The sequence below is a fragment of the Idiotropiscis lumnitzeri genome, chromosome 7 (genome assembly GCF_059441095.1).
Source record: "Idiotropiscis lumnitzeri isolate Australia: NSW breed Sydney's pygmy pipehorse chromosome 7, RoL_Ilum_1.0, whole genome shotgun sequence".
NCBI lineage: Eukaryota > Metazoa > Chordata > Actinopteri > Syngnathiformes > Syngnathidae > Idiotropiscis > Idiotropiscis lumnitzeri.
The window spans coordinates 13,318,435-13,339,040 of record NC_142397.1 but is presented as its reverse complement, the minus strand read 5'-3'; the positions used below and the strand labels follow the sequence as shown (position 1 = coordinate 13,339,040).

The 20,606-nt window shown below is 38.3% G+C and overlaps 1 protein-coding gene across 8 annotated transcripts in view; it reads right to left on the bottom strand.

The window, feature by feature from the left end:
* LOC148333637 (leucine-rich repeat and fibronectin type III domain-containing protein 1-like protein) overlaps positions 1–20,606 on the bottom strand; it is a 143,312-nt gene that overhangs the window by 12,802 nt on the left and 109,904 nt on the right. For 7 of the 8 annotated variants that reach the window (XM_088300570.1, XM_088300569.1, XM_088300571.1 and 4 more), the window contains one exon: positions 2,896–3,545. In XM_088300570.1, coding sequence (XP_088156696.1) covers positions 2,896–3,545 — 650 coding nt within the window. Of the gene's footprint in view, positions 1–2,858; positions 3,546–20,606 lie in introns of all 8 variants that reach the window. The other variant, XM_088300575.1, reaches the window with a different exon arrangement.

Here is a 20,606-nt window from a genome sequence, read left to right as displayed (position 1 = left end):
CTTGCTTTACACAACTGTAGCCGACACTGTGCATTGCACTTAGTGATGTATGGCTTGAATGCAGCTACTCAACCTTGGAAACCCATTACATGAAGCCCACTACGCATTGTTCTTGAGGTCATCTCAAGGCCATAAAAAGTCTAGACGTCTGTAGCAACTGACTGTGCAGGAAGTTAGCAACTTCTGCACATCTCTCCATCGTTTTACATGGCACAACTTTTTGTGGCTGAGTTGCTGTTCCAATCACTTTCACTTTGTGATAATAGCAGTGACATTTGACGGTGGAAGATGTAGGAGAGAGAAAATTTGTGTTCTGATTCAACTTTATTCAAGGTTTTGAATTAAGTCCGGGATGACGTGGTATTATTGTGTTGATTTTTTGTTTTGGATAATTTGTTTGATATTTTGTGGGTCACTCGTTAGAAAGTATTCCACGTGATATTTTGTAATATTTCAGATTGAAAAACAGGAGAAGTTTGATTACTTTGGATGAAGCGTTGGTCACTCTAGTATATGCTGTGGACCAGTATAACCACATAACATTGCTTGGCTTGTTTCAAACCGACAGCAGGGACTCACATCAGACCTTGGGGGAATTTCATAGATTCCTACGACCATGGTCATGCATGTTGAATAATAATCAATAACATAAATATATAACATTCCTCACTCAATGTTATATGATTCTGTAATTTAAATGCATTGGAATGCACAGTGTATTATAGTTTTGACAAGAATATTTTCCTTTTTTCACTACCGTCTGTTTTTGAGTCCATATTTCATTGAGGTGCCACAAGAGATATATGAGGAAACGAGAGTTAAAAAAAAAAAAAAAAAACGAAGCCTCTGGCTTTATAAAATGTGTTAGTTTTGAAGGTAGATTTCAACCAATATCACTGGAGAAAATTGGTTCACAATGATGCTGAACATTAGCCTTTAGTCATTTGTACACCCTGAAACATTTTCTTTTTGATAAAATATAATTTAAGTCATTGTTAGTGAGGCAAAGCTGAATCAAACGTCTTGGCCAAGCCGTTTTTAAATTTTCTTTTTTTGAATGTGAGACACTGTCACAATGGTGCCTTTCTGCTACTTGATTAAAGGAACATAGTAGTCCACTGCATTTTTTGGATTTTCACTTATTCTCTCAAAAACATCCAAATTTATTCTCACAATTTTATGGTTTAATTTTTCCTTTTGCTTTTCAGAGAGCAGTTTGTACATATTACCAGTAGCATAGCATCCAAATAAATTCAAATAAAATAACAAAGGTAACAATATATATTGCCAAATATGAGGTGTAAACATTACCATCTTTTCAATTGTTATTATTTAAATCCTACCACCACCATTATCGGCTCACTATTTCACTCATAGCAAATTTCCGTCTCGCATTTGTTGGTGTGGTGTATTCCGTATCGGTTACGTTGTTTCTGCTCCTATTATACGACTTTACCCAGGAGAGGTTCACTTAGATTCTCACAGATTCCAAGGAAAATAGGCTGAATTTATACAGAAATCACTTGAGGGAACAGAACCTAAACTGAGTCAAAAATAAAAAGCAACCACAGACAAGGCTGAATTTTGTCTGTTTGTCTTGTTAGTTCAAGTGGTTGGAAGGAGCGAAGTACAAATAAATGACGTAGATTTTTCAGGTACCCTTTTTCTTTACTTCTGTATTCAGTTTTCTTGCTACATTAAGTCCCTGCATTTTGATTTCTGTACTCTCCACTCCTTACTTTGTCAACATGTACTTTTTTTACAACATTTGCAGATAACGACACAGTGTAAAAAAGAAACCACCACTTTCTGTTCTTCAGAAATTATCTGATCATGTGAAATACACATTAGATAATACACATTGTTTTTGGTTATCTCCAATTAATTTAGCATTTTTTTGCCTTGTTGTTTTGTTTGTCTCATGCAGAATCAGTTAAGTCCTTACTTTCCGATCACTGATTTGTTTTTTTCTTCCTCTCGAGCACTATGCAGGTTAATGAAAGAGTATAAACGTTTTGGTCGCAGTGTAGTTTTTGTTGTTGTACCAAGTTACAAAATTTAATTTGCAATTCATTATTGCTTTTGAATCTGTGTATGCGCCAATCCCAGCTGACTTCGGGCAGTAGGCGGGGTACATCCTGACCTGGTTGCCAGGCAAAAGCAGGGCACATTTAGACGAACAACCATTTAGACTCACAATCACACCTATGGACAACTAACCTACCATGCATGTTTTTGGAATGTGGGAGGAAACCGGAGAAATCGGAGAAAACACACGGAGGCACGGGGAGAACATGCAAACTCCACACAGGTAGGTCGGAGCCCGGAATCAAACCCTGCACCTTTGTACTTGGAGGCCATCATGCTAACCAATCGTCCACCGTACTGCCCTTCCGAGGAATCACGATCAGTAAATGAGTTCAATCAGTATCTTGGCTTTTAGTGTATGCGTATGTGTACTTGTATGAGATAAATTTCATGTATAATCGAGAAGTAGAATGTCATCCACAACAAATTAATTTATAAATAAATCACCTGAAGAATTTACACAAAATAATTTAGTTGTCTGTTCTACAGTATTTTATCAAAGGATAACGACTGTGAATGTACAAATTAAATTGCACTGTGCTTTCCCCCAAAACGCCCTTATTTTAATACATAAGGATGCATTTTTTTTTATCATTCCATTTCACACTCTGAGCTTCCCTATCTTTGACTCTATGATATTTTCACACTCTCAAAAATATATATTTTTTTCCCTGCCTTCCATCTCTTCCTGTAAAAGTCTTTCTCTTGTCTTTTTTTTCTGTTTGTTCCCCATGAACTTCTTTTTGCCCATTTAGCCCCCAGCTGCTTGCCTCCGCTATCTGCGCTCCTTGTCTGTTGGCTCTCTACCTGCCAGTTCCTTAGGGGATGTGGGCTCTTTGACGACAGATGGCGGTCTATTTTTCATCTCAATGGCCACCCTGGAGGTGAAGCGGGCCTTGTTGGGTGAAAGCAACTCCTCATTGGCCGTAGAGTCAGCCCGTGTCATTTTGTTCCGCCCACTGGCATCCTCCACAACCAAAGCAACAGTGTCTCTCAGGGTGTTGCTAGGTGACACGGCCCCAGATGGACCCACTGCTTCTTCGTCCTGACTGTCAGTCATTTTTGAAGCGGAGCGAGGCAGGACTTGGGCTTGACCACCGCCCCCCTGACCGTTGCTCTGCTGTCTTGGCACGGTTGTAGAAATGGCAGATTTTCCATGGGCTGTCCCTTGGTGGCTATAAACCTTGTATCTTATCATCAGGATGATAATAAAAACCAAAACAGATGCCACTATAATTCCGCCGATGATGATGATCATAGTTCCGCCCAAGAAGTGACTGTGTAATGCCTGACACTGACTGAACTCGGTGTCTGTCGTGAATGACAAGCAGCCCAGAGGACGTGTTGCAGTCAGTGAGGTGACAACATCGTCAAACACGGCAAGGACGCACAGGTCATAGCTTCTCCCGGCAGCGAGGTCACGAACCAGGAAGTCATTGGTGCTGGAGGGAATCATCCTAGAAAAGCAGAGACATCAGAGAAAAAAAAACATGTGCGTAAGACATGAAACAGGCAATGTCATTTAACACAGGAGGTATTTTAATACAAAAGCCTCTGTTGTTGAAGCCAAATCATCAGAGCTTCATTTATAGTCTGTAGTCACACAGGTATAATTTCAACATCAACAGTGTGAATAATGTCTTGTCACTTGAGGTGTATAATTAGCTTGGCTGGCAACAAATGTGAGGTGAGTGGATGTTGTTTGGCAAACTTTTGATATTACATTCAAATGAATGGTAGGACTTTTTAAATTACGTATATTTTCACAAAAATCCAAACCGCAATATATATTCATGGAATGAAGAGGCATGGACAAAAGGTCTCGCACACATCATCATCTAATACCGGGTAGTTATGCAAGAGGACTTCAAAGAAAGCTGAGTGGGATGGGAGGGGAGGGGGATAAAGTAAACTTGGTCAGCTAATTTCAGTTTTGTTGAAAGCAAATAGATTGGTTTTAGTTTCTAAAGTTGCTGAGAAAAGTCCAGGGAGGCCAGATAACTCCAGACAACAGGATTCTGCATATCTAAATCTTCTAAAGTTTGTGAATTATTAGATTTTTTTTTTTATTCATTATTTTTATCCTTTCTGTTCTATGACGACCGTATCTCAAAGCTCAACGTAAGCTTGTTAAAGGCTTGATTATCAAACTATCATCGAATTGCCCTTCTAATATGTTCTCCTTTATCCATCAAGAAATATGGAATAGAATATTTATATTAATATAATACAACAAATGCCCCTCTATTTAGTTATCCTAAAAAATGTATATACATACACACACACACATATATATATATATATATATATATATATATATATATATATATATATATATATATATATATATATATATATATATGAAGTGCTTTACCATGTTTTCTGTAGGTACTGTATGTTTGCCGAAATTACATTCTTTTATTGTCATCTATCACATACATAGTTACTTTCTAACCATCCATCAGTTAGAGAGACTTTTTTATTAGTTGCCCCAAAACAATCTAAAACTTTCTTTCTCTTCCATTTCTCACCCGCTTCTAAAAAAAAAAAGAAACAGAATTAAATGGTATTGTCAAACTGCAGTAGACAATTTAGTGTCAACTCATGTCTGCAAACTGAAGTTGAACACCCATTTGTTTGACCCTGACACCACCCGAACATGCTTCCTGAGGCAAACAAGTCAAACATGTCTTATGTTGACAGAAAGAGGCTGCTGTGTGTCATACTTTATAGCCAGGGCCGTCTTTATTAGCACTGTATAAAATGCAATGTTTTTCAGGAAAAAAAACAGCAACAAAAAAAAACGTTGGTATTTCCAAATAATTAAAGAGCCCACTCAAATAATATTTTATTCTTTACCAGCCATTATACATATATATATATATATATATATATATATATATGTGCGTGTGTGTGTGCGTGTGTGTGCGAGTGTGAACTGCTGTATCTCGAAATTGTAATTATTATTCCCTCTGAATTCCGGAAGAGATTATTCTCTCTGTGACCATTGCTTCCTATAAATGCATTTCCCTATCGGAATGTAACTGATTTACGCAAACTCAGTAACAGCTTCCGTTTTGACACTCAGACAGTTATCTTGTTTGGGCCTTCTCTCATCTTTGGAGCTAGACAAACCAAATTATAAGTTTATTGGGAAGGATACCTCAGGGAAATCAGTAAGAGACTTGCGTTGCTGTGTTAGTGAAATCTATCAAGTCCAAGTGAGCTTTGAATCTATTTCTTGCAGTCCAACATATTGCGCATGTATTAACTAAACTAACTTCTTCGCAGAAGCTAAATGCAGTTTAAAAGTGCTGAAGTTTGTGGAATATTTACAGATGTCAACTTTATATATATATATATATATATATATATATGCTTTAATATTATGCTCAGCCCAGATAGCATTTTGCCAGACTTCATTTAATAATTTGATGCGTTTCCTTTCTAATCAAGTAGCCGGAAATCAGCTGGGAATAGGTTCTAGCACCCTGTGACGCCAAACAAGATAAGTGGTATTGAAAACGGACAATTAGATCAGGCAAAATGCATATTTTCACCAGACCAAATACATGTACATCAAAAAGCTGTAAACTTTTATCAATAATTTCTATCACGTTCTGCATATCTCATACTCACTGTATTTTGTTGCATGCACTGCATAATTGTTCTATTAGGCTTCTGTGGCACGCATAATTAATTAGATCACTTGAGCGAGACCGTTATGTCGGTGTGACCTTCTCGGACTTCCTTATCTATGACTCTCTGGGCACACTTACAAGTTGAATCTATTTAAGACTGTGGATTTATACACTGTTACATGGATTAGGTAAAGTCAGCCCCCTACATGGTCGCTGTAAAGATAAGAACAAGCAACCGTTTTGGATGGATTAGACCAGGGGTCTCAAACTAAATTTACCTGGGGGCCACTAGAGGCAGACTCTGGGTGAGGCTGGGCCGCATCAGGTTTTCCGCAAGAAAAAAATAAAAAAAATCTAATCTTCTCAAATGTCTTTATTTTTATTTTTTAACACAAAATAAGATTTAAAAATAAATAAGGAATTAATAAGAAAATTAATCAGTAATAAATAATAATAATAATAATAATAATGAGTCAAATGTCTGTATTAACAGTTCTTTAATCTTCTTCTGAACATGAATTGTCCTGAACATGAGTGGAACATTCATCAATCAAACCCCTACTAAAACATCGAAAAAAAATTACAATCCTACCCTCGTTTTAAAGCTGAAGATGTGCCCAACAATAATCCGCGGTTCAATTTTATCCACTGTGACCAGGTAATCCTACGTTTTATAATTAGTCCCCGTCTGTGCTAGTGCTGATGCAAAGCTCCGTCAGACTGCACATCCTGTTTGCGCATGGGTCTCCTGTCAATCAAATCAAAATCTTGTCAAATAGCAGAGATCCTAAGCATAAACCATAGTTCTGGGATGAGTAGGCCTACTTCTGTAGTTATAAAGCTTTAATTACACTGTAATTAAAGCTTTATAACTACAGACTGGCACTTTACAGTGTAAAGTGCCAGTCATATCAAATTTGCGGGCCGCACGAACATTAAACTTTCATAATAAGGCGGGGGCCGCAAACTATCATCCCGCGGGCCGCAAATGGCCCGCGGGCCGCGAGTTTGAGAACCCTGGATTAGACCTTCTGGCAAAAAATTACCCATGTCCTTTTACTCGGTCTTTTTTGCGTCCATTGGCTACATTAACCGAAAATATACATTAATGATACAAAGACGATCAGAGTTTCCCACAGAACGCAAGAGACAAATACATGCGGTGGCATCAGAGTGAAGTACAACTCCCAAGTTTCCTCGATTGCAGTGAATTCTATTAGCTCCTATTTTGCAGCAGCAGCTATCATACACTATCTAGGTTGATTCCCATGATCAGAAAGTTGTTTAGGGTATTAGATCTACCACGTTCATGCAGTGTTTTGGGACTGGAGTCCCAATTCTTTCGAGTGTGTCTCTGTTGGGGTTTGTGCATTTGCACAAAGCATTTCCAAGCATACCATATAGTTAATGCATTCCTAGATTTACAGCTACAATCCACTACCTTTATTGCTCATCTAATGGCACATGCCATTATATACAGTACTAATGTGTATGAATTGGTACATTTCCAACGATTAAATATTTACAACGCCTTGAGAATTTTGCAACTTCCATATGTGTGTTAAGACTTTAGATAGGACAAGCGTTGCTGGGCCAAGCAGAAATTACCTACTGAGTGAATCCATTTAACACTGCAATCATACTGGATGGTTATTCGGTTCACGGGTTCAACCATGACATGTAAACAATTAATCAATGTGTTTTCTTGTTGCATGCAGTTCACAGACACAATCCTGATTTCAACAGGCAAATGGTAATGTGACACGTCTACGATGCTACCAAGCAGTCCGCCATGTTTTGTCACCCCTTCGGTCATCATCTCACCCACAAGCGCAACATGGGCATGTGCGAACATGCATTCACAGAAGGATATTGAGAACTCACACACTGAAAACACAAAAGTGAATATGCAAACCAATAAATAATTTTGCTGTTAAAAGTGAAGAGTACCACAAAAAGAGACGATACGAAATGACATTTAAACTTAACTATGTGTACATTCAAGCGTTTGTATCAGGGGTGGGCAAACTTTTTTATTGGCGGGCCACAATGGGTTCTAATATTTGACAGAGGGGTCGGACCGGGAGCAGCTGGATTGAGTGTTTTGGTAACCTCACCTCATCGGAGAAAAAAATAAAATAAAAATTTAAATGCAAGTTCAATGCAAAAGCATTACAACAATATATATGTCTTTGAAAAACCACAGTATTTAGAAAATAAAACATTAACAAGGTTTATTCATTTAATTTTTTTCAAGTCCGGCGGGCCGAATTAAAACGCTTGACGGGACGCATGTGGCCCCCGGGCCGTAGTTTGCCCATACCTGGTTTATATTGTCCCCCCACTGTACTAAATATGCAAATAAAGTTAAAGTTCAACCCTATTTGAGACTCATCAGACAAATATATACGTGAAAATTATGCTTACCAAGATGTTTAAAAAGTATAATGTGAGATTGTTGCTGTTTTGCCATTTTTCTTGTATCCACTGTATACGTGTTTGTGTTTAAATTTGTGTTCTAATTTACTGCTAATTTAGATTACAGCAAAGGTTAAGTGCTTTGTTACAACACCAGCTGTTGCTGGAGTGTGCTATATAAATAAAGTTGTATTGTATTATTGTATTGTCACAGTGTGGTGTAAGTAACCATACAGCTTTAAAAATGCAGCACTATATGTGATGAGTGCGTTAAACTCTGCACGCATATAACATTAGACCATGCAAAGACAACTGATGTGTAAACATAATCTTAAACATAACATTCATAAATGATATGTGTCATTAAAAATGCATGGTACGTTTTGTGCAACAAAATAGAGTCAAGCGACGAGGGGGGAAATGCATTGAGGGGGGAAAAAATGTGATATTATCAAGAGTCATGCATAATAACTCGCACTCCGTGTGTGCTCCTGACAACTTTGTTACACTGCCACCAGTGCATTGCTTTTGCAGTTAACCGTAGGAGAAAAAGGCAATTTGAGGATTTAGGAATGATAGCAATAAGAACTCAACAACCAATCAGATTATCATAGCAGACCTTTTAAATAAAATGCCAGTGAACTTCATTAAATGAATATGCCAATTTATGATATTAAGTTTCAATAAAATATATTCTATCCCTCCTCATTTGTAAGAATGTTCCCAGCCTTCCATTTGTCTCAATAACTTCCACCCTTGAGGGCATTTTCTGAAAGACAATTTTTGTGGTGTAAATGAGGGATATAATACACGGTAATGATACAAAATGTTCTTCCATTTTCATCATCTCTGAATTGGTTTCAGCCAATAAGCTTAAAATGAATAAATTGTCAATGTTTAATTTCATATTGAGGAAGAGTCTAAAGTAAAGACTGATCTATATTGGAGTGTCCATCTTGAAGAAGAAGCTAAATCAAAACTCTAAAGCAAAACCAGGTCTATTCATGATGAACCTTTCACTCTTTGAACTTTGATGTTGTATGACGGACCAAATTGCCTCTAATTCCAACATAATACAGATTTGCGCAATTAAGTTAAATGCGGCGTATTTTCCCTTTCATGTCCTCTTTGAAATTTCACTCCGCTTTCCACAAATCAATTTCTGGAATCTATCTAATGTAATTCACGTCCCTCCCATTACTACCGTAATGAAAATTTACCAGGTGACGGATTTCAGTTCTCACCACACAACGTCTTGAAGACAAGTTGGCAACCTTTTTCCTGGTAGGCACTTTGCTGGACCAGAACAACTTTCGGGCCAATACCAGCACTTCACCATCCAAGGCAGGGATGGGCAAGTTAAATGCTGGAGGGGCACAATTTTCCATCAGTGCTACTCGGGGGAGGGAGATTTGGCGCTTCCGCACCAGATGTGTCACAAAAATGCAATTTTAAATATGAACAAAATATGTGCAAAAAAAGGTGCTCTTGATGTTTTTCACTATTGATAATACATTTTTAATGTATGTATAAATAACCTGTTCTAACCCAAAAACCGAGGGTTTGAAGCAAACAACAAAATGGTGCATATTGCATAAAAGGAAGAAGGCCTAAAACTGCTGAACAATAAACCGTCATTAAGTGCAAGAATGTGTATGTTTTCAAAAAAATCAACTCACTCAAAATGTTGTGATCATTGAGGTGCTGTGTTTGTCACGCATATCATTGCAAATACGCAAAAAAAATGATCAGGCCTATTTAAGTAGTAGTATAGGGCAGTATAAGACCAAGTTTAAGCAAAACTGAGACATATCTGCCATCTAGTGGTGAGTGGTTATAATACAACAAAAAAAACTACAGTCAACCCCTGCATATTTGCAGTTCGGCATCCACGGTTTTGCATATTCCCAAAATGTCCTCTCGTTTTTGTGGAAGATGTATGTTGAATGTTTATCAGTGTTTCCTTGAATATTTTCAGGGCGTTGTAAAAAAAAAATAATAAAAAAAAATAAAAGGAAAAAATTGTAAAAACATTTTTTTTTAAATATATACACATATATTTTTGCTAATTTCTCATCAAAGGGAATATAAACTAAAGTTGCAAGTTAACAATGTAGTAATTTTTCCTTAAATCAAATCAAACCAAAAACATATAAGACACAGCTGAGCACAAAATGCTGCCATCCATAAGAAAGATGAGATCTATCCCATCCGAAAATGAGCCAAGACTGTAAATCAGAGGCAACTGGTGGTGGGTTGTCAATTAGCGAATTTAAGGTCTTTTTAATATTAGAGAAAATTATTATATTTGAATTTCGTGTCTGCGTGTGTGTGTGTGTGTGTGTATGTATGCCTGTTGAGCAAGAGTGCAGTTGGTCTGAGTGTCTGTGGTCACAAATGACATTAACAGATGCTAATGTGGTATCAGCAGCCTTGCTCTGATCGCGCATCATTATTGTCTTGCAAGAAGAGCGGCAGGTTCGTTAGGCACCCTCGTTACAACATAACATCACAGGGGCTCCTCGCTTGCCAAATCCTGTGTGCGCATGTTCCGGTGGAGAGAGTGGCTGACATTTCCCTTCTCACAGCATGTTAATGCACATTCCCAACTATGTCTGTGCATGAGCCTGACCTTTTCAGGCTATCTGCATTCAGTTAGGTGGGTTGATGGAAGGAAGCTTTGTTAGTAAATACTGTCCATCAATCAGGTCTTGGGCACTCAAAATGCTGACACACACGCACACACACACCATATGTCATGCTGCTACATTCAGAGCCCTGGGTTGTGACTGTTGATCTGAAAAGCACGTCAAGTGAATATTTATGTTAATGCACCTTGGTGGTTTTTAAAACATTAATGTGCCAATTATTCATCCAGTGCAAGCAGGCCAGGACAGTGAAGGGCAAAGGTGTGACAGCAAAGTCGCTAGAGCAGACAAACTTTGTCCATTCAGCTCCAAGTGCTGCGCCATTTAAGCAAAAAAATAAATAAATCAAACCTTAAAACCAGATGTCAGCAACCAAAAAAAGGGATACTTTTTAATCTAAATAATTAAATACTAGTACAGATGCAGCAAGATCATTGTCAGGTCAGTGTTGATTGCGCAGAATTCACAAAGATGCAAGCTTTAATTCAGAAAACAATCCTGTAATCAATAATTCTGTGTCGTCGTCTTGATTAGGCAGAATATCCCCCTCTTTCTTTTGGAATCTATCCAAAGTGCTGGAAGAAAAGTCTCAGCACTTGGAATCCGTGAAGGGACATCGTTGGAAAGTTATTTAGGGCACAGTGAGCAAAACAACGCTGTTTGGTACCATATAAAACTTAAAAAAAATATATAAATTTTTTAGTATTAGTATTTAGATTTAAACCTGTGTTTGGTGAGAACCACATTTGATGACTTTGGCAAAATACTCAATATGATCACAGGATTTATTAAAAAAAAAATCTCCATGGACAAGAATTTCCTAAAGAAAAAGAGGTGTACTTGTTGATTGGATTGAGTTGATGTACATGTTTGGGCAGATTATTTCCCAAGCACGAGCCCTTTTCCATCGTTATTAAATCAGAGTTTTCCCCATTTTTAAGGCGCCTGGTGCTCAGCCTGCTTCAAAGGTGCAGTTCTGTCGCATGAAAATGAGCCACTCACTCCTGCCCCCTATAGCGCTGGGACAATACCAACTGCAGCGTTCATTACCATGACGACCCGGGGGAAAAGCTAGGAGGCTGAATGCGGAAAGTTTGATCTTAGAGCCAAATAAGAGCATCCAGGGAGACAAAAGCATTTCCTTTTGTGGAAGCAGCAGTACACCACACTTCATACTTTTGTAAGTTTGTGAGTGGATCCCTGCAGATGGTGCATGCAGCAAACACATCGCCAAATGGCGATTTAATATTGACATAAAAATTGAAGAACATTCGAGTTAGGGCTACTTATTACAAGTTAATTCTACTCGCTAATTCTAATCAGTGCATCCAACAAAAGTCACTCTGGTTATCTTTTAACTCTGACATAAAGCAATTTGCTCTATTTTCATAGATGACGCAGCTTCACTCAAGTGTAAAAATTGGTACATCCTAATTTTCACACATGAACAATCTGTCCGTGGAGTTCTGCTTGCAGACGCACTTATATGTGTACTTTGCGGGCTTCAACATCACGGACTCGAGCAAATCGGGTTCTTCTTCTGCCATCCCAAGGACAATTAGTGCGCCAGAGAATAAAATTGGCCACTTCAATTGGACAGGAGTGTAGTTGATTGTGAACACTCCCACATCAGCGCAGATGTCTCACTTTTAAATCAGTTTTCTTAAAGTTCTCCAGGGAATTACCAACTAACTCTTTGCCGAATCATGCCAAACGTAGCATTGTATTTCCGAAAGTCACAATAATAGAACTCAATGTTTCAAGCAATGAAGGCTTGCCTTGCTGCCACGTAATGATGGTGAATTTGAAGTTGATGTGTTGGGGTGGTGTCATGTAAATTATGCTGCAACTGGCCAATTGCTGCAAACACAGGAATGATGAAAAATCAAAAACACCCAGACACATTCAACAAATGCAACAAAAAAATACTGCAAAAATGGAAACAAAGTGAAAGCAAAAACATATTACTTTTTTTATATGAATTGTAAAATCTTGTATGACGTTAGTGAATAAACCAGACAAACGTTTCTTATTCTACTGTGTTTTTCAATGGAAAAATATTTTTTGTGTTGCATTTGTCTTACATGTTTGTGCCTCATTCATGCTTCAGCATCTTTGGCCAGCGGCGCATTTGTCCCTTTCGGCCACCGTAAAATGGAATCACAGTTACGTCACAACAGCCTACTCACAAACACACATTCAGAAATAGGCAGCTCATTGAAGGTTTACTTGGTTGTGTAATCAGTACACTTGATGGGCGGGTACTCCTAAGACCAAACGATTTGTACAGCAGCAATCAAACTCTATTTTACATCACATGTCCTATTTAAAATGCACAATCAAAATTGAATGTAGACAATATAAATCCAGGCTGAGGACCCTAACAATGGATATTTGTTTTTCAAATTGCCCCAGGCAGGCAGCTGGCTTGGATAAGAAACACAAATCTGAGCCTTTAACATTAACTTTACTCTTAGGCATAATTACATGTCATGATATAATGTGTCGTAACACCATTACTACATTTTTATTTTTGTTATTTCATTTTGCAAAAGTAGCTGTGCCACTCGTAAATTTAAACGCTTCCAATATGAATCAAATGAACGTGACATGGAATACGTTTGCTTCGCTGGTATCAGGCAAAAACCTCTTAGGTCACAATTTGGTGAATTTTACATTTTCTCCACTTCCTCTTTTTGGTGATACAATCTTAAAAATAATGATCTGATTGTATTTATTCTTTAATCAGTTCCATCATTAAAAAGTGCGTTAACTGGAGTTGATGTTTTAAGCTAATTCTCATGCCGCAGTTGAAATTGAGTATTAGCAGTGCCTGACATTTTATGAGCGTAAATATTCATATAAATTAGATTTTATATGACTCTCAGCAAAAACCTGATAAAAATAGCAAGAGAATATAACAACCGCATGAATGTGGCAGTCTGAGACGGCTGACATAAAGTATTTTTTATGTTGCCTGGGTGGCAAGATGATGGAGCTGCACACATTGAATTAAATTTAATTAAACCTCCTTGCCATTCACTAATTTACAAAGCCTACAATTATTGTAAGTCGAAAAAAAAGCAAATCTTAACTTTTGAGACCTTGCATGTGAAGATAAGATGAGATAAGCAGAAATCCGAAAAAAAAAAAAAAGGAATTCAGCCCTATGGTAGAGATATGATTTAGAAATGCATTACTTGCACTCTCACTGAGGATAAGGACCAAGGATTGTCGGAATGAGATCAAGTCAGCACTAATCCCAAGTGTTAATATTGTCTTCACCAACAAGCATTAACGTTGAACATTCACAGATACATATATAAGTAATCCGGTCCAACAATAAGAGCAATACTGGATTTATAATGACTTATCCTTGTGATTGAGTCACCTGGGCTCCTTTATGCAAGTAAAATAAAAAAATGATCATGAATATAGACACACGCTCAATCCACGCTCATCTCATTTTCCTGATAAAAGAATACAAAATTGACATTGTCGTTCAAAAATTGGACCACCCTGGCTGGATGTTCCCTTTAAATATGCAATATACTGTATCTCGAGCAAATTGACAGAGACTTTTTGTCACACTAGATCTGGGAATCTCCAGCGTGAGACACAACTTGCAAGTAAACTAAATGAAGCCACATGCCTGAGGAAAGTCATGAAATACACACAAGAGCAACACAATTTGAAAAACAGCAGAAAATAATGGTATGTTGAAGTGCATGTGTGTTGAATAATGCATTATGTGCCAATTGAAACACAGCGCAAGAGCTTCCAGAACCAAACAGGTTAAAAAAAGGGTGACAAAAATACAGAAAATGAACCCCTATCCAGACCCACAGGAGAATTACTGTGTGGTTTCCTCCTTGGCCTCTTATACCAAACCTTCATTAACTTTCATGAAATTGGGGAGCTACTCGTTGCATAATACTGCAAAACAAACTAACCCACACACCAGAACATCAGCACTTAAGTAACAGTGGAATCACTAAGGCGACCACTCTGGACGCAGTACAGTTCAGGATTCCACCAAAATGCAACCGTTGCTTCCCACTATCTCAGCCGGCACAATCATAGGTTTCATCCTCACTATCTTGCACGCATATAGCAATTATAACTTCAAATTAAGCAACAATACAGTCAATCCTCATCAATTATAATTTGGTGAGATAATATTGAGGATAAATACTTTTTGGGAGTTATACTTTGTTTATTTAAATCTATTCCATATAGCATTCAATATCTGAGTAGCTCGAAGAAATTAATTAGAAACAAATTAAAAATCAACCAGGCCACATTGTGTTTGACTTTGTAGGTTCCACTATTTTCTGAGCACGATTTTTCCACCTTGGTGGAGGTCTGCGCTCTACTGAGTGCCTGCGGATGGTTTGTCTGCTGCAGGACAGTACTGCCAGTCTTCTTCAATGTTCTGGCCCCTTCCGCCACTGTCATAAATTGCGTCTGTGGGGAAATTAATAACGGCCAGGTTTCAAATTGCTCTCTTCCCTCTCCCGCTGTATTCTCTTCCGTTCCTTCCCTGAGCAAACAGGAACAGATAATCTGGTCAGAGATTACTGTGAGATTAGTTGGGTCTGAAGTAGGTTCTGTGTGCGCACTATCATGTTGGGAGAGCCAGACTGAGATGCATGGGAATTGGGAGGTTGAGGGGGTTACAGTGACTGCCGGAAGATAAATGAACCGGTAGGCAGATCCGGTCTAATACAGAAAAATAGACTGAGAGACGAGACAATCACAAACAGGAAAAAAAAAATGCTGAATGACATGTGGCTCTATCAGGACATGGCTGAGAGGTTGTTGAGTGCTATTTATCTGTAGACTGCATCTCAAAAAGCCCACGCATTGGTTATCTCTAATGTTTTCTATAACCCAAAGAGCTCTTTGTCATGATTTAGGTCATGCTTCATGTGAAAAAGCAAGGCACAAGCATTTGGCTTCCATTTCTTCTATGTATATTTAAAGAGAATGAGCCATATTGTAAATATAGTGTGTTTCATATTTAATGATTTGTTTTTTATGACATACATGTCTCAACAATCCATCCATGCTAAATATTTAAGATGAGCCAAGACGAGAAGGTTCGGAAAACATCTGAAAGATTGTAAAGGATGGTAACATAAAATGTTTGTTGAGTAAGGTGTGTGTGTGTGTGTGTGTGTGTAGGTGTGCGTGCGTTCATTTTTATGTCACTGTCAATCTCTTATGGTTTGAAAAGAAAGCCTCGATCGCCTGGAGTGTCTCAAGTGGAGTGAAAGCAATATATCAGCTGCTGACGTGTAATGAAATAAAAATGATGCAGAAGCTGTTAGTAGTGCATTGATAGACAGCGCCACCTCAATTGATGAAGACAAGCAAAAAGTGTATTTTCGGAACAAATTCATATTTTATTGAAGATGTGTCACAGAGGTTGTTAGATTTCTCAAGAGCTAGGTCCTGTCCTCTTGAAATTTGCATTGATTCCTCGTACACACTTGAAACTTGAATAGTGAGTTGAAAAGTTCATATCTTGTTCAATATCAAAACATTTTATCGGACAAAATTAACAATTTGGGCATTAGTGCAGGGGAAATTAGCCACTGACTAATCCAAATCCCTTCCAAATTACACCACAGTGCATCACATCAGCAACAGTCATTACCCCATGTGTTCTAATTTTTCTAACAGTCTTAATACCCACATGATGCTAAAAAAAAAAAAAAAAAAAAAAAAGATTTTTCCACCTCCCTTTAATTCACCTTCTGACCCATTTGGTTAGCAGAGATAAACAATTCTGTCAGTACTGGCGGAAGGTGCATCAGTCTTTCACTGATGGACGTCTATTTTGCTGACGAATGACGGCAAACTTAAATAAATAAATAAATAATAATAATCATGGATGGAAGTGAGTTATGTCACTGACGGACGCCCATTTTGCAGACGAGTGACGAAAACACACACCGCCTCTGTCGTGTTTGCTGAGCTGAATACAGCAGACTATATGCCAGGCGTGGGCAAACTACGGCCCGAGGGCCAATGCGTCCCGTTAAAAATTTTAATCCGACCGCTGAACTTGAAAAGAAAATTCAATGAATAAACCTTGCCCATGTTTTTTTTTCTAAATACTGTGGTACATATATATTGTTGTAATGCGTTTCTTCATTTTCATTTAAAATTAAATGTCTTTTTTTTTTCTCCGATGAAGTGAGGTTCCCAAAGCACTCCATCCATTTGCTCCTGGTTTGGCCCCTCTGTCAAATTTTAGAACCCATTGTGGCCCGCCAAACAAAAAGTTTGCCCACACCTGCCATATACGGAAATGCTTTGACATACAGGCGAAAGGTGAAGTTTAGTGGCAGTAACGATGACAGAAGCGCAGTTAAATTAACATGACTGACTGACGATTACAGGTTGGTTTGGCGTGAAAAAAAACGACGGACTGATGAATGCTGGATCACAAAACTGAATAAAATGCCCACCTCTGTTAGTTACTTTCACCTTTCTTTCTTGCAGTAGCAGGTGCCCTGCTTCAAACGGCGGATAAAAGATGTAGCACATATTGGCACGTTAAGAAACAGGTGTGTGTTTATCACGAGGTCAAAACAAGAATCTCATGATAAGAATCTTTTAATCTTGCAACTCAGCTTCAAGTGGGAGTGTAAACACACATCTGTTGCCTCTAAAATCTGACCAGTTAGCGATAAATGTGATAATGTGCCCAGAAATGACCAATAAATTTGTCACTGCTGTAATTGGTTCGAGAGATGTTGCTGATTTGTGCTGGTTAATATGTTTGATAGTGTGTGAACTACAATTCACAGAAAATTACAGACACACAAGAACACGCAAACATGCGGCAGTCGAAAAAAAATGCAGAAGGATTGATTACTTACAAGACGCAAACGACAAAACATGCTACAAAGGTCACCTTTTACACCTTTTTAAATTATTAAGTTGATTTCAGCCGCCAATGGTCTCAAAGAGGTTCACGCGGCGCTAAGTAAATAACGGCCAGGAGCACACACACCATGAACACACACATACATTGTGGCAGACGTAACCACACGGGGGAAAATGTCAGTTTCCATCAAGCAGAAGAGTCTGACAGAATCAATTAGCAAGATGGCATAATGGGGAATACGGCATTAAATTAAAGTGACAGTTTCCCCCATAGGCACAGTGCTCACGAGGACATTAAACAACTAAACCAAGCGTGTGTGTGTGTGCGTGTGTATGTGCGCGCAAGTACACAATCTCGACATGCTTACATTTCTCCGTGTGTGCATGTGTGTGATTAGGGATTTTAACTGACAGTGGCTCGGATAAAGTCACCAAATCAAATCACTACGCTCTAACCTTACGCATAATTGTCTCATTTTTGGAATGATGTCATTACAGGAGCCAATCTGACAAAGACAATGCCATGCATTATGCCATGTGAGACAATTGCGTTCAATCACCTGGCATTGTTGTTAAGACACTCCTTAACAACAATGGACAATGGTTGGGTGAGCTGCTCTCGCCATTTAGCTCACAAATAATGCAAACATGACAACACAGACATTGAAGACAGATCTTTTTTTTATTTTTAGTGAATTCTCTCAAACTCTCAATGCATGACATCATAAATCATATGGTCTTAAGTTTCTTAGCATTTCAATTCCTAATATTTTTGGCCGTCAATAATCCGAACACTTACATAGCCTCTTCTTCATCTCAAAAGGAATTGGTAAAACTAAAACCATTTAGCTAAGATGGTTGTTTGAGTTGGATATTTAAATGATGTTGTAAGGCAGTGGTCCTCAAACCTTTTTCTACGGATCGGCTACCATCAGTCAACTTGCTGAAGGATATTCTTTACTCACACATTAAACGGATATTATTAGTGGATGTATGCTCTGTTACAATGTATGCACCGGCAAATGCTCGGTACCGGACTGCGAAACGGGAGTTGGGGACCAAAATAAGGAAAACGATATTAGTCCTAATTGTTTTTCTATTCAAGCGCTTTTTGTACCATTTTCATTACACTCTGGGCTATCACCTTTCACACTAACTCAGCCTGCCATAAAATGAAGGTTTTGTTCATTATCAAGTCCTGATAGTTAATAAACGATCAACCTATCCGTGTGCATCTGGGAACACCTAAAGACAATTTGAATCGCAGTGCCCACAATTTGTTGGCAGAATATGTTATCCCGAACACAGTTTCAATTAAAAATATTGGGGCAGTTCATTGAGAATTGTGTATCTTGTATATGTGTACTATTTTTACTTTAGCAGGGAAACGGGAGATTGGTGGGATTAGTGTCCACTGGAACAAATAGTCTCAAACATCTTTTAGCTTTATCTCTACAGTGGGAACACATATCCATTTGCCTTTTCTGGACAATAAAATCTGAAACCCCTCTGCACGCCACAGCTTCTCTAAATTATGGCAAAGGCCGGATTTTAATTGTGAAAAGACCAGTGCAATGCCCGACAAACAAATTAAAAGTGTCGTCATGCTGAGAAAGAAATCAGATTGTTTCCAAACAGTGGCATTCTGATTGTCCAGGTTGCGTTTTTCAACAGTGAGTGTGTGTTTTGCGCAGCAATTTGAATTAGCGTAGATCTGAACCGATGGACAATGGATCGTGGTGCATGTCGTACTGTTTGTCAATTCAGTTTGTACTGAATGGAGAATAAACATCTTCTCTTATCTCTGTCGGCCTCTTCTTGCGTTCAACTCCTCTTGGAAAGTGGATGACACGGAGGAGTTATCAATTGAGGAAGGGAAGCATTGCAAAGATCAAACAATTATAGATGTTTCTTTTTTTCAGGCATTAAATGTGAACGGTAGGCACAAAAAATGTATTTACAATATTCCAGTTTTATGTTGGCGTTAGCAAATATTGAAGATCCCATCTCTTTAAATATTTGAAATCAATTGAGCATCTATAAACAATGGAACGTTGCACAGCTTGAATACATATTAGCTGGAAGTAAGCAGATACCACACGCCACAAAAATCCTCCCAATAGCGTCTTTGATATGTAAATTCAGTTTTTTTACACAAACTGCAATCACAAAACCAGATATTAATGTATCCCTGTTCAGCCAACAGTGATGGGCAGAAAAGATGCAATGGGAGCCAGAGCACCTTCCTGTTTCCCATTACAGCCCCAAGTAGTGTGTGAGTAAAAGCCTAAATGTGGCCTTTCAGCAATAATGTAATTTAATGTAACCCATCTTGGAAAAAACGGGTAAAGACAAAACTAATTAAGGAATCAATAACGTTAGAAGTGTTTGACTTGGTGAGATGTGTGAATGAGAGAGGCGAAAGGCTATAGTAAGAGGAACAAGCCAAGCCTGCCCGAGTACCGCTGAAAAGAGCCGGGTCGTATTTTTGGCGCAGTGTCTCCGGTGGAAAGATCATATAACGTAACAGTTTCCAGTGTCAATATGTTACAAGTTAGTCGGATGGCATCTGACTGAAAAATAACCTCTGCTGATAAATGTCTTATAACCTGGGGTTTTGTAATAGCTAAATTTAATAGGTCGGTGCTATTAATTCTGGAGGTCGAGATGGCATTTTATTTTAAAAGACGAGGAGATAGCTGCAATAGCCAGCACTGCAGTTGCTATGTCTTGCATCAACTTAGTTTCGAGTTTCAACGGGTTTGCCATGTTGTCACTATGCATTTAGATGCCGATAGTGGGTTCACATGACAAGTAAGTTCAGTCCTCACATATGTGAGCTATGGACATGTTTTTTTAAAAATTGTGGCCATAATATCACTATAAAATGCTAATTTGTGCTCACAAACTA